At 39.2% G+C, this 27,470-nt stretch overlaps 1 protein-coding gene across 2 annotated transcripts in view; it reads right to left on the bottom strand.

Moving 5' to 3' along the window:
- TAMM41 (TAM41 mitochondrial translocator assembly and maintenance homolog) overlaps positions 1-27,470 on the bottom strand; it is a gene marked incomplete at its 3' end in the record, with an annotated part of 53,423 nt that overhangs the window by 16,749 nt on the left and 9,204 nt on the right. For both annotated transcript variants that reach the window (XM_079795732.1, XM_079795731.1), the window contains exons 4-7: positions 22,744-22,894; positions 10,063-10,208; positions 3,646-3,811; positions 1,785-1,847 (exon numbers count right to left, since the gene is read on the bottom strand). In XM_079795732.1, coding sequence (XP_079651858.1) covers positions 1,785-1,847; positions 3,646-3,811; positions 10,063-10,208; positions 22,744-22,894 — 526 coding nt within the window. The remainder of the gene's footprint in view (positions 1-1,784; positions 1,848-3,645; positions 3,812-10,062; positions 10,209-22,743; positions 22,895-27,470) is intronic.

The raw sequence follows: 27,470 nt of genomic DNA, 5'->3' as shown, positions 1-27,470 counted from the left end.
TTGTGTTCACTTTTTTTTTTTTTAATCCTCACCCAAGGATATTTTTCCCACTGATTTTCAGAGAGAGTGGAAAAGAGGGAGGGGGGGAGGAGAGAGAGAAATATTGATTTAAGAGAGAAACATTAACTGGTTGTCTCCCACACATATTCCGACTGGGGCCCAGGATTGAACCTGAGACTGGTCAGGTCGAGGCCCTAACCACTGAGCACACAGGTCAGGGCTCATGTTCACTTTGTATGTGTGGCTAACACATGAGAGACGTTCAGTGGATGGTTACATAAGAAAGAATGAACTAGAAAAGTCCATCTTTTGACATTACCCAACACTGGGAAAAATGGGGAAAAAACAAGAACTCTCATATTTTACTAGTGGGATTGATATAACTACTTGGGAGGGCAATTTGGTTATATCCAAAGAGGTTCAAATGCTTAAGCCCATAAATCAAGAACAGGATGTTTTAAAAATTTTTTTTTTTTTAAAAAGGAAGATTCAGTTGGGGAGAAAAAGAAAAGAAAAAGAGCTCCTAGAAATTAGAAATGTAACAGCAGAAATAAAAAAACTCAATAGAAGGGTTGGAAGCCGAAGCTGAGAAAATCTCCTAGAAAATAAGACAAAAGGACAAGGAGACCAAACATAGGAGAAAAAAGAAAGAAAACCAAAGAACTAGACTAGGAGGTCCGATATTTGAATAAAAGGAGTTCCAGAAAGGGAAGAGAGAAAACAGATGGGAAAAAAATAAAAAAGAATAAATGAAAAATGTCTTATATCCTGAGTGAACAAACTGAAAAATGAGTATCGTAACAGATCAAGACATACTTCAAAGCACATCAGAGCCCTGCAGGAAAATGAAGACCTAACAGGCCTCCAGAAAGAACATACACAAAGGATTAATAATCCAAATGGCTTTGGACTTCTATAGTAATCTTAGAAGTGAGAAGATAGTTGGAGCAATGGTATCAAAATTCTAAAGAAAAATTATTTCCAATCTATCCCCAGGCTAAGTCTCAATTTATGTGGGAGGGTAGACTAGAGATACGTTTAGACATACATGGTCTCCAAATTGGCCTCCCATGCATCCTTTCTCAGAAAATTACTGCATGGTGTGCTTCACCAAAACGAGAGTGTGCACCATGAAGAAAAAGGACTGAGATACAGGAAAGAATGTATTCCTCACACGAAACATAAAGACAATCTCTGTGGGCAAAGAAAGTCGTGCAGAGAAGGAAAAGTGTTTTATGTGGCTCACCTAGGAGTCTCATTAACACAGTCAGGCAGTGTAAACTCTGCACACTGACTTTACCACAGCTGCAAGATAGTATCTATCTGTATTAGAGGGATGGGAGGGAGGGGTGAGTGTGTGTGGTGAGGTTGGGTAGAGAGTTGAATTCTAATCTTCCTTAGTGAGAAGTCAAAAGCAGTAACATAAGGTTATTATTTAGTGAAAACAAAAATCCCCCACTAAGAGACTTGAGAGTGGTTGTCTGGAGAGGGGAAAGGGGGGAGAAGAGCACGGCGCTGCTGTTCTGCAGGATACGCACGTGTAACATGAGGGGAAGCCTGCACACAGGAGTTATTCAGAAACCTTCGAGGGCAGTAAAGCCTTCCAACAGTACCTCATACGGTTTGACTTTCTTAGACCAACAGGTTACAGTGCTGTCTGCCTGCCTGTACATTATTGCAATGTCCTAGTTTATGACCATTAGAATTCCAGCATTTCACAAGAACCGTCAGGACACAGACAAAGCTTTACAGTTTAACCAGGGACGGATTTTCTAAGTTCTTACCGGCCGTGAAAATGCCTTTGGTGCTCTGTCTCAGACTCGAAGGTCTCACAATTGCTGAAAGCCCTGTGAGAAAAAATCCAACAAGGATGCCAAAAAAGCCAGATGTTAGTCATCTCAACACTTCTAAAAAACTGAAACTAAATATTCTTTCAGTTAGCCAATAAAACAGGCAAATCTATCTGTTCTGGTGTCACAGAATGACAGTGAAAAGGGTAGCAGGATTGAGGGCCAGGAGACTGGAGTTGCCAGCATGTCACCACCCACCTACATGAGCACAGGCAAATGACTGACCCCTCTGGGCCTGGCCTCCTCACCTTAAACAGGGTGGGTTAGGTGACCTTCAAAGGTCAATTTATGACTTTAAACCTACCTAAGGCTGCTGGTTCTCAAACAAAAAAAACAAAATAAAAAAAACAAATGTTTCTGCCCAGGAATAAAACTCCCATTCTGAAAACACACAAGGGGACTCCTCAGTGAGGATCAATAGTAGAGTCCCCCATGCCCTAAGAAAGGCAGCAGAGATCACACCGTGACCAGATTCATGTTAAAATAAAAAACAACAAACAAAGGACATGCCTCTATATTTATCTTCAGAATAGATATCTGGTGACCTAAACATATGCTCTGACAACCTGGGGCAGGTCCCAGAGAGTGTGCGTGGAGCCCGCCTATTGCAGCTAATTTCAATATTGTCATTGTGATTATTTAGCACAGTGGCTTGCACCTTAGAGGGTTAAGTAGTCAAGGAAATAGGAGAATGCACTCATCTGAGGGAGGGAGTCATTTTCTTTTTTTTAAATATATTTTTATTGATTTCAGAGAGGAAGGGAGAGGGAGTAAGAGACAGAAACATCAATGATGAGAGAGAATCATTAATCTGCTGCCTCCTGCACACCCCACACTGGGGATAGAGCCCACAAGCTGGGCATGTGCCCTGACCAGGAATCAAACCATGACCTCCTGGTTCATAGGTCAATGCTCAATCACTGAGCCATGCTGGCCGGGCAGGGAGGGAGTCATTTTCAATTTCAAAATTAATTCTTTTTTTTTTAAAATTTATTTTATTGATTTTTTTACAGACAGGAAGGGAGAGGGAGAGAGAGTTAGAAACATCGATGAGAGAGAAACATCGATCCGCTGCCTCCTGCACACCTCCTACTGGGGATGTGCCCGCAACCAAGGTACGTGCCCTTGACCGGAATCGAACCTGGGACCTTTCAGTCTGCAGGCCGACGCTCTATCCACTGAGCCAAACCGGTTACGGCCAAAATTAATTCTTTACTGACTGACCTCATAAAATACCTTTAACATCTCAAAGGGAAGTGGGTCTCTGAAGACAAGGTTCAGATTTTTTGGTAAATATTAGGGAAGCCCTGGGGCTAATGCCCAGAACATAGGCTATGTCAGGGTACCTGCTGAACACACTATGAGATACACTGAATGGGAACTGGTTGATGAAAGCTGTGTTTTTAAAGTCATCTGATAAAAAAGCTGTGTTCTTGGTATTAAAGCAATAAAAATGTCACCAGTCTCCTGCCTTCTCAGACCACCAGGAAGAACACAGACTTGTCTTTGAAGTAACTGCTAAAAGTTATGCTCTTAGGACCAAAAGAAACATTGTTTCCCCCCTTAGACAGTGATTTAGGACCCAGGAATTGGAACATAGAAATACTTTTATACCTACTTCAAACAAATGAACATTTAAATTTGGAAACCCCCAGACTGTTAGTGCTTTCTTCTTCCTAGAAGCAATCTATCTCTTGATATCACCAGGTAAGAAAGAATAAAGAATACATCACTGTCACAAAGCTTGCTTCTACCCATGGCCAGCACTTCCTCAAAGTCAAATTCATAAACATACCTAGGTGCACGACGTCTCCACAGTCAGGGTCATGAGCAAGTTGGAAAAGAGTTTCTTCCACATCTCTGTTTTTTCCAGGAGGATCCATAATATGATGTATTTCTTGCTGTAAGGTTTTGGGCAATGCCAACAGCTGAGTGAACTGTCCTTCTGGGCTTTTATCTATCTAAGGAATTAAAAAAAAAAGATGATGTCGATGGAAAGTTCTTTGAATTCTATAAATATTCAAAGGTCCATTGTTTCTCTTTATTTTATATTTTTAATCCTCACCTGAGGATATGTTTAGAGGGAGGAAGGGAGAGACAGAAACACGGATATGAGAGAGAAACATCGATCGGTTGCCTACCATGCACACTCAACCAGGGATCAAACCTGCAACATAGTGATGTGCCCTGACCAGGAATCAAACCCACAACCTTTTGGTGCCTGGGACAACACTCTAGCTGACTGAGCCACCCGCCAGGGTCCCATGACTTCTCTTTAAAGTCACACAAACATATATGAACCCATATGCTAGACTAGACAGCATACTAAGGAGACAGTCTCCTTTCTGAAACTAAATGCCTAAGTGTTCAGGATTCTAAGTTCCTTCATAAAAGCCAATTCTTTACCTATAATGTTCCATTTTTACAGAGATAAGAAGAAATGCCTCTTTCAAGGATTGATTTCTGATTCTCAGTTTTAAAGTTTCTATTTGTCTTAAATCCAATACTTAAAGGAAGTAAGGCTGCAGCTAACAGTCATTAAGGCCCCAGCAAATCCAGCCACTGAAATTACTTCTTCCATTTATTTTTTAATATATATTTTTATTGGTTTCAGAGAGGAAGGGAAAGAGAGATATATTTATAGAAACATCAATGATGAGAGGGAAGCAATGACTGGCTGCCTCCTGCATGCCGCCCCCTGGGGATCAAACCCGCAACCCAGGCATATGCCCTTGACTGGAATCAAACCTGGGACCCTTCAGTCCACAGGCCAATGCCCTATCCACTGAGCCAAACCAGCTAAGGGCCATTTCTTCCAATTTAAACACAAGAACACAAGAGTAACATAGCCAGGATCATAGAGCCAATAAGAGAGAGAAGGATTTAAATCTTGTCTCCTGCCTTTAGAGTCTCTTATATACCATGATGTATTTCATAAACTGTAGGAATAAAGTGATGATAAAAACTAAGGATGTTCACTTTAATACCCTGACACATAGTAGGTACTCACAAAAAAACAACAACACTGGTTGATTTAAAAAATGAGCAACTGCATCAATAAATCTTAGTTGTCGTTATTTCTTAAATAGGAGTAAGTTACAACAGTGGTTTCTGTTCTCAGCATATTCTAAAATACATCAAATTGAAAGATAAATACAGAAATAAAACGTATAACTATACATCAGAATTAACTTAGAAATCTTTGAATCAAAAGTTAGCCTGGCATGGCTCAGTAGTTGAGTATTGACCTATGAACCAGAAGGTCATGGCTCCTTCCCGGTCAGGGCACATGCACGGGTTGTGGGCTCAGTCACCAGTGTGGGGTGTGCATGAGGCAGCAGATCAATAATTCTCTCTGATCGTTCATGTTTCTATCTTTCTCTCTCTCCCTTCCTCTCTGAAATCAATAAAAACAAACAAAAAAAGCCACAGAGCTGAGGCCGCACTTAGCTTCCCTAATGCCCAGTTTAATATACTTTACTTCATGAAACTAATTTTTTACAAAATCGTGTAAACACTGCCTGCCAAGCTGAGAACCAGTAACACTGCCCTCAAGAACACATCACATTATTTTCTAAGTAAGAATTTTTCTTGTATTCTTTTATTTTATATATATATAACATGTATATATATATTTTAATTGATTTTTTACAGAGAGGGAGAGGGATAGAGACATAGCAACATCGATGAGAAACATCGATCAGCTGCCTCCTGCACACTCCCTATTGGGTATGTGCCCACAACCAAGGTACATGCCCTTGACTGGAATCGAACCTGGGACCCTTGAGTCCGCAGGCCGACACTCTATCCACTGAGCCAAACCAGTTAGGGCTAAACAAATGTTTAGGTTTTAACTTTAAGACAACAGTAAAAAACCAATTAGACAAATGAATGTACTACATTTTAGATTCAGGTTTTCAAGATACAACCGACTTTCTTAATTAGAATTCACTCATTTTACCACATTTTTTATTCAATAAATATTTATTGAGTACATGCCAATGTCTTGATTTTCTAGTTTTATCTATAAAATCTATGCAAAGAAAAAAAATGCTATTATTTAATGGCTCCAATACAGGTATAGTTTTTTTTAACCTAAATATTTCATATTTATCATTAAGACTAGAGGCCCATTGCATGATATTCATGCAATAATAGGCCTTCCTTCCCCTGGCTTCGCTCCCAGCCGCCCGGGAGCTGGCAAGTCCCCGCTCCCGGGCCGCCTGGAGCCAGCAAGTCCTCGCTTCTGTCCAGAGCACCACTCCAGTAGCTTCCTCCGCCGCCCCCCTTCCCCTCATAGCAGGTTTCACACCGCTCTGCTCCTGCATACGCAAATTAACCTCCATATTTGTTGGGTTAATTTGCATACTCACTCTGATTGGCTGTGGGTATAGCGGAGTGATGGTTAATTTGCATGTTTCTCTTTTATTAGGTAAGATGGTTCTAAATTCACAGAATTCAGCCTCTACTTAGCTTTGGCTAGAGAATGACCAAACAAAAGGATATTTCTGGAAAATATGCTAGAAATGACATTTATGGACTCATATTTTGGAGCCAAGTATTGAGATTAGTGAAAAGGACAATATATTTCTAAAAGTTTTACCTATTTCAAATGCTTGAAACTTTCAAGCATTTCAGAATTACCAAAATGGTCTGAGTTCTATGAGGAATTAGAAAATAGCATTTGTACCCTGGCTGATGTGGTTAAGTGGTTAGAGCATTGGCCCTCGTACTAAAGGGTCATGGGTTTAATTCCTATCAAGGGCACGTACCCACGTTGCAGGTTCCATCCCTGCCTAAGTTGGGGTGCATGCAGGATGTATCTCTCACATCGAAGCTTCTCTTTCTCTCCCCCCTTCGCCGCCCCCCTTAGGTTTTAACTTTAAGACAACAGTAAAAAACCAATTAGACAGTCAAATCATTATTCAGAAATACAGAGGTAAGCATCCCACTCTCTCTAAAAATCAATGGAAAAAATATCCTTGGCTGAGGATTAACAAACAAACAAACAAATAAAATAGCATTTGCCACTGCTTTTTCTCTCAGAAAAGAATGCACTGGAATTTTTAAATAAAGACAAAATATTAGGTGACATGTCCAAATAAATTAAATTCTGATTATCCTTATTCTTTAATTCTTCCTGTTTTACTAACATGAAAGAGAAAGCATTCAGTTAAAGGATAAGAGTCAAATTGCATTTTAAAAGGGATATGGAAAAAGTCCACATATTGTATTTATATGAAGTATCTAGAATAGGCAAATCCACAGAGGCAGAAAATAGATCAGTGTTGCCTGGGGGAGGAGAAGCTAAGCACTGCTAATGAGTATGAAATTTCTTTTTTGAGTGATGGGAATGTTCTAAAATTAGATTGTGATGATAGCTACACAAGTCTGTGAATATACTAAAACCCACTCAATTTTATGGTATGTGTATTGTATCTCACTAAAGCAGATATTTTTTAGAAGAGATATGGTTATATTATGGTGGATGCTGTGTTGCATCACCCAGATCCTGGCTTCAGGGCCAAAGTACTCATTCCACTGGCAGCTGGCACTTTCTCAGAGCCCCTCCTAGTTCTGTCCTGTGAGCTTCCTGTATCCAATGACTGGAAAATGCAGGAGTACAAAGGCTCATTAGACTTTTTAATGCAACACTAGAAACTAGAAGAGATGAAGCTATGATTTAAAAATTCTGAGGGAAAATTATTTCCAACTTAAATTTTGATATTTAGTCCAAACTGTCAATCACTGCAAGGGTAAAATTTTCAGATGTACATGGTCTTTTTATTAAAAAAATATATTTTATTGATTTTTTTACAGAGAGGAAGAGAGAGGGATAGAGAGTTAGAAACATCGATGAGAGAGAAACATCGATCAGCTGCCTCTTGCACACCCCCTACTGAGGATGTGCCCGCAACCAAGGTACATGCCCTTGACCGGAATCGAACCTGGGACCCTTGAGTCCGCAGGCCGATGCTCTATCCACTGAGCCAAACTGGTTTCGGCTGTACATGGTCTTAAAAAATTTACTTCCCTTACAACCTATGTTAGGAAGGTATACTTCATCAAAATTAAAGTGTAACCATGAAAGAAGAAGATAAACGATCCCCAAAATAAAAAACTAGCAAAGGAGAGAGGCAAAATATTTCTCAGGATGATAATAAAAAGAAGTCAAGAACAGTTAGTGTGCAGTAAAGCCTCAGAAAGGAAGGGGAGGGATACAGAACTCCATGAAAATATCCCTAGGAGAAACAAGAAATGGAAAAATCCTGATGAGTTTGTCTATAACAGGAGAAGTTTTACAGAATTGTACAAGTATGATGATGAACTAGTTACAGGTATAAAGAAAACCCAGCAAGTGAAAAAAAATGAGACAAATATTGCCTGGTTGATATGGCTCAGTGTTTGAGCCTTGACCCATGAACTAGGATGTCACGGTAGGATTCCTGACCAGGGCACACTGCCAGGTTGGGGGCTCAATCCCCAGTAGGAGTCGTGCAAGAGGCAGCTGATCAATGATTCTCTCTCATCACTGATGTTTTTCTCTCTCCCTCTCCCTTCTTCTCTCTGAAATAAATAAAAACATATAAAAATATTTAAAGAAAATGCGACAATTATTAATTCCAAGAAAAACAAAGTTGTACAGGAAAGGAAACTTCGTAGTAGTATATCTCAGCAGTAAGTTGTCACAATAAAGTAAATATTGAATATTAACCTAACCAAAAATCATGAAATAGCTCTATGTGGAGCACAAGGGAGAGATGTGGGAAAGAAAGTGTGTGCATGTGTGCATGTTGATGAGGGTGGCATAACAGCAAAATACCTTACCTTTCACAGATGATGATAAAAATAAAGTATAAAATTTTTAAAATCAAGAAAAGACAGTCAAATCATTATTCAGAAATACAGAGGTAAGCATCAGAAGAATCAGCTAATGAGATGAAAGCACCTGTCTCCAGAAGTGGCAATGAGATGTAGGAAGATGTATAGCTGGGAACTCCAACTTTTCATTATAAATCTTGAGGTACCATGTACATGCCTCACTTTGAGAAAAGTTAAAGTTAAAAACAAAAAAACCTCAATCTGAAGCAAACATGGCAAATTCTGCTCAGTGGAGTGGTGGGTATTCTGGGCATTTCATGAAACTCTATTGTTTTCTTGTGTTTAAAATAATCCTGTTTTTATCAAATTCCCTTTCTGTTATAAAAATTCCACTAATTTTTTATCCAATACTAGAGGCCTGGTGCACGAAATTTGTGCATGGGTAGGGTCCCTAGGCCTGGCCAGCGATCAGTGCGGATCAGGGCCTTCGGGCTACCGGCCGAGGCCTCCCTTCATCCCACGCCACCCCCTGGTGGTCAGCACATGTCACAGCGAGCAATCAAACTCCCAGTCTCTGGGTCAATTTGCATATTAGGCTTTTATATATATATATAGATGAGCTGCCCCTGTTATTTGGAAGATGAGCATAAAAAGGTAAAATAGAGTGTTCTTTATGCTAAAATTTTTTAAAAACTGAGGTTTCTAATATTTAAAAAATCTTAAATCCAAATTATTATTCTCAAAGAAAAAGTTCTTTTTTATTTTCAAATACTTAATATTATTTAAAAAATAACTTGAAATAAGTTTCACTTAATATATCAACAGGAGAGCTCCAAGACATAATTAATATAACAAATGGGGGATTAAAAAGAAGCTTCGGAATAATATGCCCGAGTCCATTTATGTAAAACAAAACAAAACACACAAAAAAGACCAAATCCCATCATGTATGTGCATGGGTACAAACAGGTATAAAAATGCATGCAAAAAAAATCTGGAAGAATAAATACCAAACTGTCAGGAAGGTTACCTCGTGGAGGCAAATGGGATTGGGGACAGAAAGAAGGTAATCTGAGAGTTTATTCTTACTTGTTTTTTACTGGTAATATGCATAGTAAGAATTGCAAATGGCAAGAGAGATACATATGGTGAAGAGAAGCCACTCCCCCACATTAGCCCTGGTTCCCTTCTCCAAAGGGGGTCTCTCATTATCAGTCTCTTTTGTTACCTTTTACCTATATATTATTCCAAACATACAGAAGAACATGTTTATATGTAAAACTTGCTTTTAAAAATATGATTTTACACTAGTTATACTGTTCTAACCCTTACTTTCTCCCTTAAATAGATCTCTGCCTTAGAAACGGTAGAAGTTATTTTCCACAGTTACCTCCAGTCTGCCTTGCTGGACTTTATACACCACTTGTGGATTATCCTGTAGTATGTGGCCATACAGCTCACGAAAGTGGGCTATGTTGGGCTTTACAATATCCATCACTTTTGCCTTATTCTCTCCAACCACCATCCGAAGGTCGCCTGGTTAAAACAAACGGAAAAACAAATTTCCCACTGATGATCCACATCCTGACCTATGAGTTACAGCCCCACTTTGACCTTGCACTAGTTCAAGATGGCAGCATCCCTCATTCACAACATTTCCTTTTCCTCCTTAAAACCACGAACACATTGCCCAAGGAATGCAGGCACTTGTTTGGAGAAAAAGAAAGCCTTTCAAATCATAAAGTCCTTTATGATAGTTAAAATATAGTTACCTAAGTACAAAAGGTAATCATCATGGAGAAGCTAATTTTTTATTTTTCCAATGCAGAAGCTTCTGTACTTAAAAACTTCCATCTTGTGAACAAAACTCTGCCTGTGACTAAGCACGGAGACGAGGTTGTGTGTAGTATCACCTCAGATATGTCTTTGATACTGCCCACTCAGTTTGGACATGTTTGTTGTGCTTGCATGTGGGCTTTAAAGGTGCTTTATAAATATACACACCTTATTATATTTGATAAGGGCAAGAGCAGCGAGTGTTAAAAGTCCTAGAATTTTGTTTACATTAAAGATGAACTTGAAAGCAAATATAATTTTTAAAAATTTATTTTTAAAATTATTATTTTGTTAATTCTCACCTGAGGATATTTTTTCCATTTATTTCTAGAAAGAGTGGAAGGGAGGGGGACAGAGAGAGACAGAGAGAGAAACATCAATCGGTTGCCTCCCCTATGTGCCCTGACAGTGGACCGAACCTGCAACCTACGTATGTGACCTGACCAGGAATCGAACCTGCAACCTTTTGGTGTACAGATGTCACTCCAACCAACTAAGCCATCTGACCAGGGCTAATTTTTAAATTTTAAGTAGAGAGAAATGGGGAAAGGTACAGTTGCCAGTGGAATGAATTAAGCTGCAAAATAAATAATTCTGAAGGACAAAGAGCCAATTTTAAAACAAATTTAAAGCGCCTTGTCCTGTCTATGCCATTGACAATTATTATCAGCAAGATATGGGGGGAGGGGGAAGGTGATAAAATGGGAAAACCTGAGTGAATGCCTATTGGGCTAATGTTAATTCAAGGCTGGGCACATGTGAGGATCTCCCAGATGAGGCTTGGTGAAAGCAATGTGGCTGAAACCTATGTTGGATAGACAGAATGTTGTCTAGGGGAGTAATGAGGTAGCAAGTGCAGGCAAATACTCCAGCTGTTGAAGAATCCCTTGGGAAGAGGTGACAATTTAACATCCAAACTAGGTCACTTTTGAGGGTGAAGGGGTCACTATGAATAATTCCACTGGGACAAGTACAAGCTGGGCAAACCAGGACAAATAACTCTTATTGAGTTAAATAACTATATTTTAACTATCATAAAGAACCTTATGATTTTTGGGGGTGGGGAGCAGGGAGGGATCATCAAAATCATTATATGCCACAACACTTTTGTCTTATTCTTCAGTATATAACAGTATATACTTCAGTAAGGAATAACACATGCCTGGTTTTTAAGATCAACCTATGCTACAATTTGGTGGAAAGCAGCTGGGGACTGATCGCTCAGGAAAACATACAAGTAGCCTCTGGAACCCCACCTTTGTGACATGAGGTCCTACTCTTCAGAGCAATGAGCAGAAGTGAGTTCTGGTCATAACAAACTGGAGAAACTTGTTTTTCACTATTATTTTAAAGGGAAAGAGAGGTAAGTAGTTAAAATCTGGGATGACTGCTGTTGGCATCATAAATTGTTAAAACCCATCTCTGGAGAGTGAGCCTAAAGAAACAAACCCAAACAGAGGTTAAGAGGTAAAGTTTACTGAGCATCTGGTAAGTGCCAGGCACTGTTCCAAGTGCTTTGCTATATTACCTCATTTAACCCACACAGCTATCCTCAGATACTAGTCTAACCCCATTTAGCATCAAGGCAACAAAGACACAGAGATGAAGTAAACTGCCTAAGATTTCACAGGAGCTAAGTGAATAACATACATACAACTGTTCACTGAAGCACTATTTATAACACTGAAGTACTGGAAGCAACCGAAATGTCCAACAACAGGGGAATGGATAAGCTATGATAATACACTCATACCCTACCACAGAAGAGTGTACAACTATTAAAAATCACAGTAATTAGCCCTGGCTGGTGTTTCTCAATGGTTAGAACACCAGCCTGCAGACTGAGGGTTGTGGGTTTGATTCCCAGTCAAGGGCATGTACCTGGGTTGCGTGCAGGTTCGTTCGCCGGGCCTGGGAGTGGGCGGTTGGGGTGGTTGCAGGAGGCAATATTTATCAATGTGTCTATTTCACATTGATGTTTCTCTTTCTCTCCCCCCTTCCTCTCTAAAAAATCAATGGAAAACATAACATCGGGTAATAATCACACAGAGCAAGATGGAAAATAATCATATAAAAAAACAAGATACAAAAGTACAAGGAAACAACTGTAAAAAAACAAGACAAAAGGACTATATAAAAATGGTTATTTTTGCTCTAATAAGATACACATTTATTGTGGGCTTTTGTGGGTGTGTGTGCTTTACATTTGCTATTTAGTTTAAGTATCCCCAATTTTACAGATGAGGAGACTGAGGTGCAAGATCCAGCCACCTTTGAGTTTCAGGATAGTGACATTTGAGATGACTGGTTTTACTCTACTTTGTAATTTTCCTCCACTGCTCTAACTTCTGTAATGTTGGCATATACTTCTAGCATTTTAAAATAAATTCACAGGATGTATAGAGGTGATGACCTGGCAAAGGTAAGTGAGAGGAAGCTGGATTTCAATTGTGTAAACCTCATGCTTTTATTTAGAGTCTATAAATGGATTCTATTGATCTGCAAGGGAATAAAATGTCATCAAACTCTGAATCTATCATGACTATCATTGTTGAGTTCTAAACATTTGGGTCATTTTTCTTTCTGTACCCTCAACCAACAAAAAATTCTTATACTCTAGATAGCAACTTTCTGAGAGGGACTACATTTTACCAAAATGTAAAAGCAAACTAACCCAAATCCTCCCAAAAGAATAACTGCATGCCATGATTAAAGGACCTGGGAGATACTATGGACCCTCTGAGAATAAGGACTGGAGCTTACTCATCTCTGTCTCCACAGCTCCTTGCGTACTGCCTGGCACATTAAAGGCACATCAATATCTACTGAACAGAATTTCTCCTACTGCTGTGTAGCAGAACTAGCTCAGCCACAGGGAACAGCAAGCAAATGGGCTTATTACTCATTTCTTCAGAACAAAATAAATAAAACCATGGGCACAGCATGAACCCACATCTGATCATAAGAATCAATTTTTCTAACCGCCAGAAATGTTTGCAACAAAACAGAGAAATTGAGAAAAACTGCTGACTTTTATTTTATGCCTCTGTTGATGGGTTTAACTCTTGACTGCTCAAGCCAATCTAATAAAATGGTAACCAAAAGGATAATTTCTCTTTGACTCTGAAATGAGGCTTGCAAACCATCTGCAGTTGGCTTGCCATCAGTGCTCAGGGTCCTTATTATGAATGTAGAGATGTGAAAGGCTGTGAAATAGAGTGGAAAGGCCCTGGCTTTCATGCCTGGCAATGTCCCATGGTGACTGGAGAGTAACTTTTCTGAGTTAGTTTCCTTCTGTGTAAAACGGCTGTAACAATCATACTGACCTCACAACGTTGCTTTTATATTTAAATGAGTTAATGCATTTGAGAATGCTTTGTAAATAGTAAAGCAGATATTATAAATACTATATATGTGTATATATATATATATATATATATATATATATATATATACACACTCACATATACACATACTAGTTCATATATATATGTATATACAGTATATGATGGGAAAAGGATAGGGGGTAGAGGAGGCTGAATCTTTGAAGATAATGACTGGCTTTTTCCCCTCTTAAACTAACTGCTATACTGCTGTCATTTCAGTTCAATAAATATTTGGTGGCTACTAAGCATGAGGAGCTGTGCTATACATTAAGAGATGTAAAGTATACGCCCTACCTAAGGCAGCAAGTGACATGAAAACACATCTTCAGTGCATGTTACAAAAGTGGGTATTTCTTAGGTGTAGTGTTTAAGAACAGCCGCTCAAACTGGAGGTTGATATGGCAAAATATGATTCATTTTTAATACTTTTTTTGAGATATAATTTATACACTATATAATTCACCCATGCAAAGTATACAATTCAATGTTTTTTAGTATACTTATAGAGTTATGCAACTATCTAATTTTAGGAAATTCTGGCTTCCCTAAAAGAAACTGTATCCATTGGCAGTCACTCTCCATCTCCTTCTACCTTTCCACCCCCACCCCCACGCAAAGGTAATCTACTTTCTCTCTATATAAATTTGATTCTGGAAATTTTATATAAATGAAACTGCATCATATATGGTCTCTTATGACTTAGCATATGTTTTCAAAGTTCATCATGTTGTAGCATGCATTGGTACTTATTCCTGTTTATGGCTAAATAATATTCCATCGGATAGATGCATCACATTTTATTTATCCATTTCTCAATTGATGGACATTTGGATTGTTTCCACTTTTAGGCTATTTATGATGAATAATGCTATGAACATTTGTGTATAAGTTTTTGTGTGGATATATGCTCTCATTTATATTGGGTATCCCTGGGAGTAGAATTGCTAAGTCATATGGTAACTCAATTTAATATTTTGAAGAACTGACAAACTGTTTTTCCAAAGTAGCTGTACCATTTCATAATTCCACCAGCAATGTATGAAAGTTTCAATTTCCTCACATCCTCAGCAATACTTGTTCATGTCTGTCTTTTTTATTTTTAAAAACTTACTTTTATCGATTTCAGAGAGGAAGGGAGAGAAAGAGATAGAAACATCAATGATGAAAGAGAATCACTGATTGGCTACCTCCTCATGCTCCCTACTGGGGATCAAGCCCCCAACCTACCGTATTTTTCCGTGTATAAGACACCCCCAAATATAAGATGCCCCCCACTTTTCCAACCCCAAATTAAGAAATCAATATTTTAAACATATTCCTCTTAAGGCCTTCTTCTTTCTTGGCATCTTAAGGAGTTGTTCTTCCTGTTTTCTCCACTGTGTGATCATACAAATAGTCTCTCTGCAGCTCTATTTCCATGCTCTCTTACATTCAGTTTGAATTTTGCAGAGTAAGACAATTGCTTACTGATATTTATCTTTTTTATTTTTTGACATCTTTATGGGCTCAGAACGCTCTGGTCCCTGTTGCATCTGTGCACTCTCCACCTCCACCTCCAATTATGGCATCAGCTGATGTCAGTAACAATAAGGCTTGTGTTTGGAGGAAGTCTGTTTGACAAGATATGGGCAGCTACATCCCCGCAGCTCCCTCCTTGGAGGTGTATAAGAAGCCCCTTGATTTTCAGTCTAACGATTTTAGAAAAAATAGCATCTTATACATGGAAAAATATGGTAGGTATGTGCCCTGACTGGGAATCAAACTGTGACCTCCTGGTTCATAGGTCCACACTCAACCACTGAGCCACACTGACCATCCTTTATTTATTTATTTTTATATATTTTATTGATTTTTTACAGAGAGGAAGGGAGAGGGATAGAGAGTTAGAAACATCGATGAGAGAGAAACATCGATCAGCTGCCTCCACAGTCCTACTGGGGATGTGCCTGCAACCAAGGTACATGACCCTGACCGGAATCGAACCTGGGACCCCTCAGCCCGCAGGGCGACGCTCTATCCACTGAGCCAAACCAGTCAGGGCACTGACCATCTTTTAAATGATAGCCATTATAGTTGGTGTGAAGTGGTGTCTCTGTGGTTTTGATTGACATTTTCCTAATGACTAATGATGTTGAGCATCTTTTCACATGCTTACTTGCTATTTGTACACTCTTTTTAAAAATGACTATTAAACTCTTTGCCTATTTCCATACTGGGTTGTCTTTTTATTGCAATCTAAGACTTCCTTATATATTCTGGATACTAGTCCCTTACAATCAGGTATATGATTTGTAAATCTTTTATCCCATTTTGTTGGTTGGAATCATTTGCACGTAAAATTTTAATTTTTATAGCCTTATGTATCTATTTTTTCTGTCATTGCTTGTGGGTTTGTTTGTTTTGTATAAGAAACTACTGCCTAACCCAAAGGCACTCTTTTAAGAAGTTTATATTTTTAGCTCTTACATTAAGCTCTTAAATCCATAATCCATTTGAGTTAATTTTGTAAATGGTATAAGTTAGGTGTCAAACCTCATTCTTTTGCATGTGGACAAAAAATATTTATTTATTCAAAGATGATCAAGGCAGTATTTCTAGGAGGCGGTCTAACCTACAATTCAGAATGCATCCTCAAAAATATCTCTATGGCCGGCCAGTGTGGCTCAGTGGTTGAGTATCAACCTATGAACCAGAAGATGATGGCTGAGTCCTGATTAGGGCACATGCCTGGGTTGCAGGCTTGATCCCCAGTAGGGGGTGTGCAGGAGGTGGCCGATCAATGATTCTCTCTCATCACTGATGTTTCTATCTCTCTCTCCCTCTCCCTTCCTCTCTGAAATCAATACAAATATATTTAAAAATAAATATCTCCATGTCTGCAAAAGTCTAATTCACATGTGGAAGAGAATGAGATAAGAATGAATAGCTTATGTACTTAGTTATATAAATTTGAGTCACTTTTCCTTTTACACAGTTTACAGAACACAATATGGATAGGTGTGGAAGGGATGAGGAGAAAATAGGTTTATGATGCCAGTTCAGGAAATAACCAAAATCACAATCATTCATTCATTCACTATTTACTAGCACCTGATAAGCACTGGAATAGCAAAACAAGTAGGCAAAACAAGACAAAAATTTCTGCCCTCTCTAGTCAGTGGTAGAAAACAGGCCAAAGACAAACAAATCTACAAACAAATAAAAGTAAATAGTACTATTTCAGGTGGTGGAAAGTGCTATGAAGAAAACATAAGCAGAAAAAGATGACAGGGAGTGGAGGGCGAGCCACATGGCTCCCTGGAGGAAGAGTGTCCCAGGAGTAAGACACTCCTAGAACAAGACAGCCTGTGTTCAAATCCTAGCTTAGCCTTTACAAGCTACACGCTCAGGATAAGCTACTTAACTTATTTGGGCTGCAGTATCCCCAAGTGTAAATTTCAAGGATTAAATGAGTTAATACATGTAAAACACTTAGAACAACACCTGACAGGTGGGCACTAGAATTATCAAGGGGGATTGCTTTGTGAATTATGTAATTGTTTAACACTATGCTGTACACCTGAAACTAATATAAAATAACTAGAGGCCCGATGCATGAAATTCGTGGAAGGGGCTCAGCTCTCGCAGCCCCTGCTTCATCCGGAAGGTTGTCCAGAAGGATGTCCGGAAGGTTGTTCAGCTGTCCGGCCTAATTAGCATACTATGTTTTTATTATTATAAAATAATATTAAATGTTGCCTGTAATTGAAAAATAAAATTTAAAAAATAACAATACCTGACAAATGTAAATAATCCATAAAAGTTAGGTATTACTGACAATTAATATCCCCCTTCAGGAGTACTGCTTCTCAGAAATTAGCACGTGATGAATGCAGAGAGTTCCAACTGAGGCTTCAGCAAAAGCTCAAGCTTGACAAGCATGGAGACATATGCTTCCAAACCCCAATATGCAAGTCATCAAATGACACTGCTTGCAAGGTTTCAGAGAGTGTGATTATCATGGAATAAATCTTAATAGCTCTCACTCCAAGAAAAAAGTTTCTTTACTGACTTTTACCAGGATTCAGAAATGGGGATGTTTACTCACACTTTAGAGTGCTGGCACCCATTTCTAATTTTTTTTTCCAAGAATCACTCAACTGGCAACTAAACTTCTTCACTGCTTTGTCTTATTCCTAGAAATAACTGAGCCTGTGTTCAGACAATTTGGCATGGAAAGAAATCCATTCTCTCTCTTTCACAAGAGTGCTTAAAGATGTTTTTCTTTTCTCTTCTCTTCTTTTTAAGGTGTTTTTATTCCTAAGGACCACGAAGGGCCAAATGAATCCACCTGACCTCATGTGGAAAGGGAAGAAGGTGAAGTTCAAATGTCACCTCCTGGAGAGGCCTTCTTCCCTTATTCTAGTGTTGCCACTGTTTGCTGTCTGACTTTTCATCTAGAATGAACACCCCACGAGGGCAGGGATTGTGCCTGCCTTATTTACTTCTTTAATCTCCAGAGCTTAGAAGAGTGCGTGGTATAGGAGCCTCTTATAATTATTTGCTGAATGAACAAACTTTTCCCTGTCTTTAGTTTTTCTCCCTCCTGCAGAGTGCTGGCAGAATTTGTTTTTAACAACACATCTCAGACTACCTTGCAATGCCTGAAAACTTGTATGGCTCCTAGTTGTGCACAGCTTGTCAGTTCCCTTTTCATTTTTTCACTTTGCATTCAAAGACCTGGCCTGGGTCTAACCTCTTCTCCAAAATACCAGAGAAGCAGTGAAGTTAAATGGTTAAGAGTATGGGCTAAAATTTCAGCTCCAACACCTACTAACTTACCAAACAACTGACTGTGGGCAGATCTGGGCTTCAATTTTATTTATTTTATTTATTTATTTTTTATTTTTTAAAATATATTTTATTGATTTTTTACAGAGAGGAAGAGAGAGTGACAGAGAGTTAGAAACATCGATGAGAGAGAAACATCGACCAGCTGCCTCTTGCACACACCCCACTGGGGATGTGCCTGCAACCAAGGTACATGCCCTTGACCGGAATCGAACCTGGGACCCTTGAGTCCGCAGGCCGACGCTCTATCCACTGAGCCGAACCGGTTTCGGCTGGGCTTCAATTTTGTATAAAATGTATCAATAGTACAGCTTCCAAATCAAAGGATTGTTGTGAAGATTAAAATAGTTATTAGCTCCAAAGTACTGAGAGACATTCCTGACACAAAATAATAAATGCTATTTACTCTTGTCATAAGCCTTGGATTTTGGTTACATCAAAATCCTTCTTCCCTAAACAAGTCATGTTCTTTTATACACCCCCTTTCCTTTTTTTTTTTTTTTTACCCCCTTTCCTTTTTCACGTGTGTTATTTGGTAAGTCTACCACTGACTCACTATGACTTAATGTGAAGTTCCTTAGAGCAAAAATTATGAAGTGCTGATTCACTTGATAAATGTTAAACCAGAATCATTACCTAAAATTAGTCATTTTAATAGTTTGTATTTACATAAAAAAGTTCAAGGTGAACTTTAAAGTTTATTTGTTTTTTCTTTTCTATTCACTTAAATGCTGACTTCTAAGAATAACTGGAGGATTAGAGAGCTTTCTCCTCCCCTATTTTGCAGACTCTCATCTTCCACCTACTCCTTTCTCACCATCATTTACAAGAGTAATGCCATAAATACTGACCCCAGGGCAGTCAAAGTGATCCTTAAGTACTAAGTTAAATGTAAGGGCTATTATTACAACTAGTAATACTGATAGATCTTGCCTCTGCCAGTAATTACTGGCAGAAACTTGTCCAATAACATGGAGAAACACTGTTTTTTTCTGTTCCCCCTAACCCCCACTCCTCCACCCGCTCCAGGGAGAAATGGTGAACTTCACAAGGACAACATATTATCTCTCAACTAGAAACAGGTGAAAAATAAATGTCAAAGTTGTAAATAAAATGAGATTGGTAGATAATTTAAAGTTTGGAATATTCTGAGGACTCGGGAGGTTTGGGTGGTTTGCCAAAGGGATAGAATCTGATCTGTTCAAGGATACTGGGTTACCAGAAGCCTAGGAAAGGCAGGAGGAAAAGCTTGCCTTTCAACACATCGCCTGGGGCAAGTCTCAAAGTATGAAAGATAACTACCTACAGGGCTTAGATCCTTCCCTATCCTCACTATTCTAGTCTAATTCCAGCATATTATAGACTAGGTAACCATTAATTATACTGTGTCCTGGTTTAGGAACAACCTTCACATATAATGTTGTTTCAATGGGAAAGTATGTTCCCAGTTCTAAACAACTGGCTTATAGAAGACTTCTTGGGAAATGTCTCATTCATAAGCTAGGAATTGCAGAGTTGTAACCAGTTCCTTCTGGAGAGGATGTGCCAAGTTAGGTGTCCTAAGTTTTGCACTAAAATGAGTAATGTAGGATACTTGGCCAAATTCTCAGATCCAAATCTGGGTTAAGCAATAAATAATATAATGGCAAGAAAACAAGAGGAGACTAGATGAGAAATGGGAGTGACCAGAGGCTGAGACAGTGGAGCCAGACACACCAAGATTTGAAACCTGGCTCTTGGGAAGCAACTCTCTTTCTCTGATTGCCTTTCTCCCAACTGCTCAGGGCTGCTCTTTATCACTATTTAGATTTCAGCTTAGACATCACACCACCAGTCAAAGGGCCTCCATGACTGTCCATTGTGAAGACAGCCCTACCCTCAACCTGATCTATTTTCTTCATCACATTTAACCAGTTAACTGCCACGCATCCAAAATGAAAACCATCCCCACACGCCACGATATTTTGAATTTAAAAAATCAATTTGCAATGAATATTATAAAAATAATATATTATTCACAATTCGGGTGTTCTTGAATATTTTAAGCTGAAAATTCTCACGAAAAAAATGATTTTAAAGCTGGTCAGGGCTGCCACTTAGGGAAGACATTTTTTTTTTATAGACTCACGTGGTGTGTGGGAAAGGTCCGCTGCTTGTGTCTACAGACACTGATGGCGTACAATTTAACCACTATCTGAAATTACCTTATTGCTTGTCTCTCCCTAAAAGAACATAAACTCCGTGAAAAATTTCACTCATGTCGTGCACACTAGAGTATATGCCTAGCACTGTGTGGCACATGGAAGGATAAATATTTGTGTAACAAATGGGGCTACTGTGTGAAGATTCAGTAGTGGAATAAGTTATCTATCTACCCACCTACGGACCTACCTCTCTGTGTCTGGCACAGTGCTACTATTTAGCAGATAAATATTATAAAAGAAACAAAACAGAGGATGATACTATTATGAGTCAGGAAGTACTGAACAACTTGGATATGCCTCCCAGCACAGGAGAAACCAGGAGTGTAAAATGATTCTTCCAGGAAGCAAAGCAAAAATCAGCTAAATATTGATAGCAGCCTGAATGCTAATTTTAAGTCTGCTAATAGGGGAAAGCAGTTATGTTAACTTCTTTAGTAAATGTTCAGAATTTATAGAAAACTCCTAGAAGCTGCCTAACACTATGCTGATGTTGATGACGCTGGAAAAAATGGAAGAGTGGTTGTGGTGTGGGCAAAGTAGAGAGCGGTTCTGCATTTTCTTCCACAAAGTCAATGAAAGGCTTCTGGTCCATCTTTCTCACACAGAGCAAGGCGAGGAAATTATGATAACAAAGTGACCCCTTTTCCCACAAGTTGCATGTAAGTCCATTCATCCAGGTACCCAGTCACACACTCTTCCCCTCCCCCAACCTAGACACATTTTGGGAAAACACTGAAGAACAAGACCTTTAAGGTCTCTTTCAGCATTACATTTCCATGAAATCTTATCTGTACAGGGATTCAGAAAATGAACAAACTGCTTTTGCAATATTTTGAGGAGAGTTTTTTGACTCATACTTAAAAGTTGGAAAAGAGGATGTTTACTTAAGATAGTGGTTTCGCCCTGGCTGGTTTGGCTCAGTGGATAGAGCGTTGCCTGCGGACTAAAGTGTCCTGGGTTCAATTCCAGTCAAGGGCACATGCCCAGGTTGCAGGCTCAATCCCCAGTAGGGGGCATGCAGGAGGCAGCCGATCAATGATTCTCTCTCATCATTGATGTTTCTATCTCTCTCCCTCTCCCTTCCTCTCTGAAAGCAATGGGGGGGGGGGGGGGGGCGGGGGGGAGGGAGGGGGAGAAAGAAACCTGTACTGTGGTTATATAAGAGAATGTCCTTGTACTTTGGAAACACATTTTGAAGTCTTAGCCTAAAGGAAACATGATCTGTAACATACTCTCAAATAACTAAAAACAACAACACATAATACATTGTATTTACATGTGCAGAGAGAGCAGTGGTTCTCAAAGAGGGACCCCTGAAGGAGCATTAGCATTACCCAGGGACTTGCTAGAAATACAAATTCTTGGGCCCCACCCCAGACCTACTAAAATCAGCTGTCGGGAGTGGGCCCAATAGTCTATTTTAACAAGCCCTCCAGAGGATTGCACACTAAAGTTTGAAACCCACTGAAACAGAGAGGATAATAAAACAAATGTAGTGAAATGTAAAAATTGGTAAATCTGGGGAGAAGGTATTTGGGATTTCTGTACTATTATTGAAACTTTTCTGTAAGTTTGCAATTGTTACAAAATAAAAATGAACAATAACAACAAAAAGGTTACCCCGAGGTAATTTATGTACAGATGTGGAAAGGAAGAGACTGTGGAGGTAAGGAGGCAAATCACTGGATTTTTACACAGGAAGTAAAGGGATGCAGAACTAAGGTTGCTGCAGCTCCAGTGTAGAATGAGGAGTGATGTTTGTACAGTCTTCAAACAAATCTTCTTGTAGAAAATATGGACACCAAACCTACTCACCTGAATAGGAGAGCCCAGCAATCATGATAAAGAGGTCTTCTTCCGAAAAGCTTTCAGGAAGCATGAGGAAAGCAGCAGTCACAGCACTCTTCAGATTTTTATCTAGGGCTGCCCGAAGAGCGACATTCTCATTCAATGCTATGATTTTCACCTGAAAAAAGCAAAACAGTCAGAAGAAAAATTCCAGAAGAGTATTGCTCAAGATAAAGGGTTACACATGCAATGGAACTGTCCCAAACTTAGCCCTGAAGATCTTGGAATATTAGGCCAGTTGACACAAAATAATTATTATTCTAATAAGCAATCCCCGAATCTCTTGTTTTGTGCCACCCAAAATAAATATTTCTCTTAAATGGGTTTTGAAAAAAGAAGTCAGTAGAAATGAAATAAATGTCCTTTGGAAAATTTAACTTTTATAATCTCATTTGTTCTTCACTTACTAGTAATTTTATGGTAGACAAAGGCAAAATTTTACTTCTTTATTTAGAACTCAACTCTTCTGTTACCCATACATAACCTGAGTAGTTCATGCTCTATTTCAAACTGATTTTGACTAAGGAAAAAGAAAAAAAAAAGCTACTATAGAAAGAGCATGCGTTTTGAGTATAGGTAAGGCCTCAAGTCCAGGTATTTATTAGCTGTGGGCAAATTACTTAACTTCTCATTTATAAAATCGGGATTATAGACATGCATCAAAGAATTGTTACAAAGATCGAGTGAGATAATAAATGTAAACGGCCTAATGTACTAGTGAATGCCTTGATTAATAAAATTTTCTTCTGAATACATAGCAAAAGCTACTATCTTTGATTTTCCCCAAATTCATGAAAATAGAAATTGCTCTAGTCTATTCTGAGAATCTAGGTTTTAAAGACTGCACTGAAGTTAAGAGAATGTGTTCAAGTCTCAGTTCTATCTCTTACTAGCTCTGTGACTATGGGTGTAATTCCTTAAAATGGGGTTAATAACAGAATCATGCTCATAAGGTTGTTGGGAAGATTAAATGAGATATTACATACGAACCCTTAGCTGAAGCGAGCTTCCTTACGTGTTTCTTGGTGCATACTGCCAGAGGTTCTCAGGGTTAGCGAGCATCAGAATCACTGAAAGGGCTCTTTAAAACATACTAGGCCCATCCACCAGAGCTTCTCATTCAGTCGGCCTGGATGAGGCCTAAAGATGTATATTTCTAATAAGTTCCCAGGTAATGCTGGTACTGCTGGTCCAGGAATCACATTTTGAGAACCACTGCTCTAAGGTATATACTTAAAAGTAGAATTGCCAAATTGCTCTTTGGAGTAGTTGTACCAATTTATACTCCTGCCACAATTTTTTTAAAACCATCATGCTCCTTCTGACTGATTTTCAAATAAGGAAAGGGTCTAGAAGTCCACATATCTCAAATGTGTGCTGGCAGCAAATTTTCCTCCTATTCTAGAAAACGGGGCTTAAGTTGCCTTTTATTTGTTGAATAGAGATAATTTCTGACAAAATTAAGATGGTCATAAAAGACACATACATATAAGAAACTCCAAATTAAAATTTTATTAGACAGCAAGGAAAGAGATTGATGTATATCTCAAAGTATAGTATATTTTTAAAAATTAATCATAAAAAGCAGTATCATAAAACATAACTATTTTACAAATCAGGCTTAAAAACCGAACTTCTATCTTTTACTATTTTTTTCCAAGGGAATATTAATAACATAAAAACCTCTTATATGCTAGGTAAGCCACTCTATTCAATATTACCTCCTCCCTTGTAATTACAAGGACTTAATGGCCCTTAATTAAGCCTTTCGGCACTTGGGTGAGTTGAATATTATTGCAATCATCTGCAGAAAAGTAAAGCCAAGGAGCAGCCCAGCAGCAGGACTTGCCCAAGGTTGCATAATGAGTTGATGGCAAAATCAGGGTAACACCCTTATGCTTGGCAAACCCGACTCTAAATATTTTGAATTATTCTCATGCATTCAGTTAGGGATCTGCTCTGGTTAATTTCTTTTCTTTAAAGATTATTAAAACAAATGTTAAGGTCCTATTAATAACTCCTATGTTTATGTCTTGAATAACTTTCCTAAACTTTTTATCCCATATAGAATCATGGATGTAGGAAGGTAACCTCCTCATCTTACTCCTGGGGAGACTGAGGCCCAGAGGATTAAGAGATTTCTCCATGAGAAGTAGTGGCACACAAATGAGGATCCCTGATTCATTCAGAGCTCTTTCCAAAACTCTGTAAAGCCTCACTTCCAAATTCTTATTCTTCTTCCTCATTTACCAGGTCCTGCTCAATAATGCTTCACCCTATCTTTTTCTGGTAGCTTTTACAGAAACTCCATGAAAACAGAAGCTATTTTGAGATGCTAACAAATCAAAGTTGCAAAGAAAAGAGTAAGTTTGAGGAAATTATTCTATTTAACGTGATACCACTTATTCTCTACGAAAGTTGTTCTACTTAGGTATAAAAAAGCAGTCTGTTTGCTATTTAAGGTTAAGAGAGTGTAAATAAAAGCATCCTTACTCAAAGGAAAAATGTCAATTCAGAAGACTCTGCTACTGTGCTGATCTGGTTCTCCAGTGTAAGGTGAACTAGGAACTTGTCTCAGCAGCACTGTTATTTGTTGTTCAGAGTGAAAAGCCAGTGAACTCTTGGGACACTGCCAGAGAGGCCTGGGAAAAAAAGAAAGCCCTCAGATTTGTGAATAGCTGTTTGTATCTTACTGGAATGCCCGCATCTGAACCGCATAGATAGCATTACCACTACTGCCAAGAAGAAAATCTTTACTGGAGAGAGGAAGGGGCAACACTTGAAGGGACTTTCAAAAGCCCAACTCGAGAGATTTGTGAGCACCTTTCATGATAGAAAAAAAGGGGAAGTCACAAGTGGTCTCCTCTATAATACAGTCACATGGAGACAGTACTTGAATTGCAAACAGTGAAGTTATAGTCACAAAGAACACAGCCCTATCCAGTGTTCAAATACCCAACCATTAACCAAATGAGCCTTCCCATGGAAGTTTTCCATTCCAAATGGCCAGAAAGGTGAAATTTTCTAAATGGTTACTGCCTGAGGACCAAAAAGAAACACTGAACATTTGAGCTGGATGAAACCCTATTAATTATCTGTTGGACTACTGACTCTTCCAAAATTAGAGTGGGGTGCTTTTTAAAAAAATTCCTTTGGCATACACAGAGAAGAAACTTAGTTGTCTTTTAAATAAGTAAATGAATGGCTCAACCTTTGCATTTTAAAGGCTAGAGGCCCAAAGGTTTGCTCACAGCTGGGCAGAGCCAAGGCTAGTGAGCCAGGTTTTCCATCTTCAGTGAGGGATCGTTTATACTTCTGGGATTTTTCTATCCACAAAAAGTAAGTCAATAGCTACAATATGATAATGATTGCAAAATTGTGAAAATACTAAAAACCACTGAATTGCATATTTTATTTAATATTTATTTATTTCAGAGAGGAAGAGAGAGGGAGAGAGAAACATCAATAATGAGGGAGAATCATTGATCAGCCGCCTCCTGCACAACCTCCACCAGGGATCAAGCCCAGAGCCTGCAAGAGGGGGCTCTGATCAGGAATCCTTCTGGCAACCATTCAGTGCACGGGGACGTGTCCAACCAACTGAACCACACTGGCCACGGAAGGAAATGTCCATTTTTTAAAGAAAGGTACTCCTTTATATTTCTCTTTTTTTATTAATAAAACTAGAGGCCTGGTGCACGAAATTTGTGCATGGGGGAGGTTTGTCTCTCAGTCCAGCCTGCACCCTCTCCAATCTGGGACCCCTCGGGGGGAATGGACCTAAGCCAGAAGTTGGACATCCCTCTCACAATCCGGGACTGCTGGCTCCCAACCGCTCGCCTGCCTGCCTGCCTGATTGCCCTAACCGCTTCTGCCTGCCAGCCTGATTGCCCCCTAACCACTCCTCTGCCGGCCTGATCATCCCTAACTGCTCTCCCCTGCAGGCCTGCCCCCCCCCAACTGCCCTCTCCTGCAGGCCCAGTCACCCCCAACTGCCCACCCCTGCCGGCTTGATCGCCCCCAACTGCCCTCCCCTGCCGGCCCAATCACCCCCAACTGCCCTCGCCTGCTGGCCTGTTTGCCCCCAACTGGCCTCCCTTGCCGGCCTTCTTGTGACGACATGGGGGTGGCCATCTAGTGATGACATGGGCGTGACCATCTTGTGACCACATGGGGAAGGCCATCTTGTGTTAGGGCATGATGGTCAATTTGCATATTACCTCTTTATTATATAGGATTTATTTTTTAGAGTTTAAATTCACAGCAAAATTAAATGGGAAGTAGCCTGGCCAGTGTGGCTCAGCAGTTGAGCATCGACCCAGGAACCAAAAGGCTGCCCATTCGATTACCAGTTAGGGCACATGCCCAGATTTCTAGCTCTATCCCCAATAGGGGCCGTGCAGGAGGCAGCCGATTGACAATGGCCCTCTCTCATCAATGTTTCTATCTCTCTATCTCTCTCCCTTCCTCTCTCTCTCTAAAAAAAAAAATCAATAAAAAACATATTTTAAAAATATAAATGGAAATTACAGTGAGTACCTATAACCCCTGTATATTTTAAACACTTAAATTGCCAGTGATTGAGAAATTCTATTCTAGTTGCAATACCAAAGATAATTTTAGAGCTATAGACATGTAATTTAATGTAACTCCTTCTTTTAAAACACATAAAAACAAAGAATTCACACTCATAT

The sequence above is a fragment of the Cnephaeus nilssonii genome (genome assembly GCF_951640355.1).
Source record: "Cnephaeus nilssonii genome assembly, chromosome: 17".
NCBI lineage: Eukaryota > Metazoa > Chordata > Mammalia > Chiroptera > Vespertilionidae > Cnephaeus > Cnephaeus nilssonii.
This window is presented reverse-complemented; position numbering and strand designations above follow the sequence as displayed.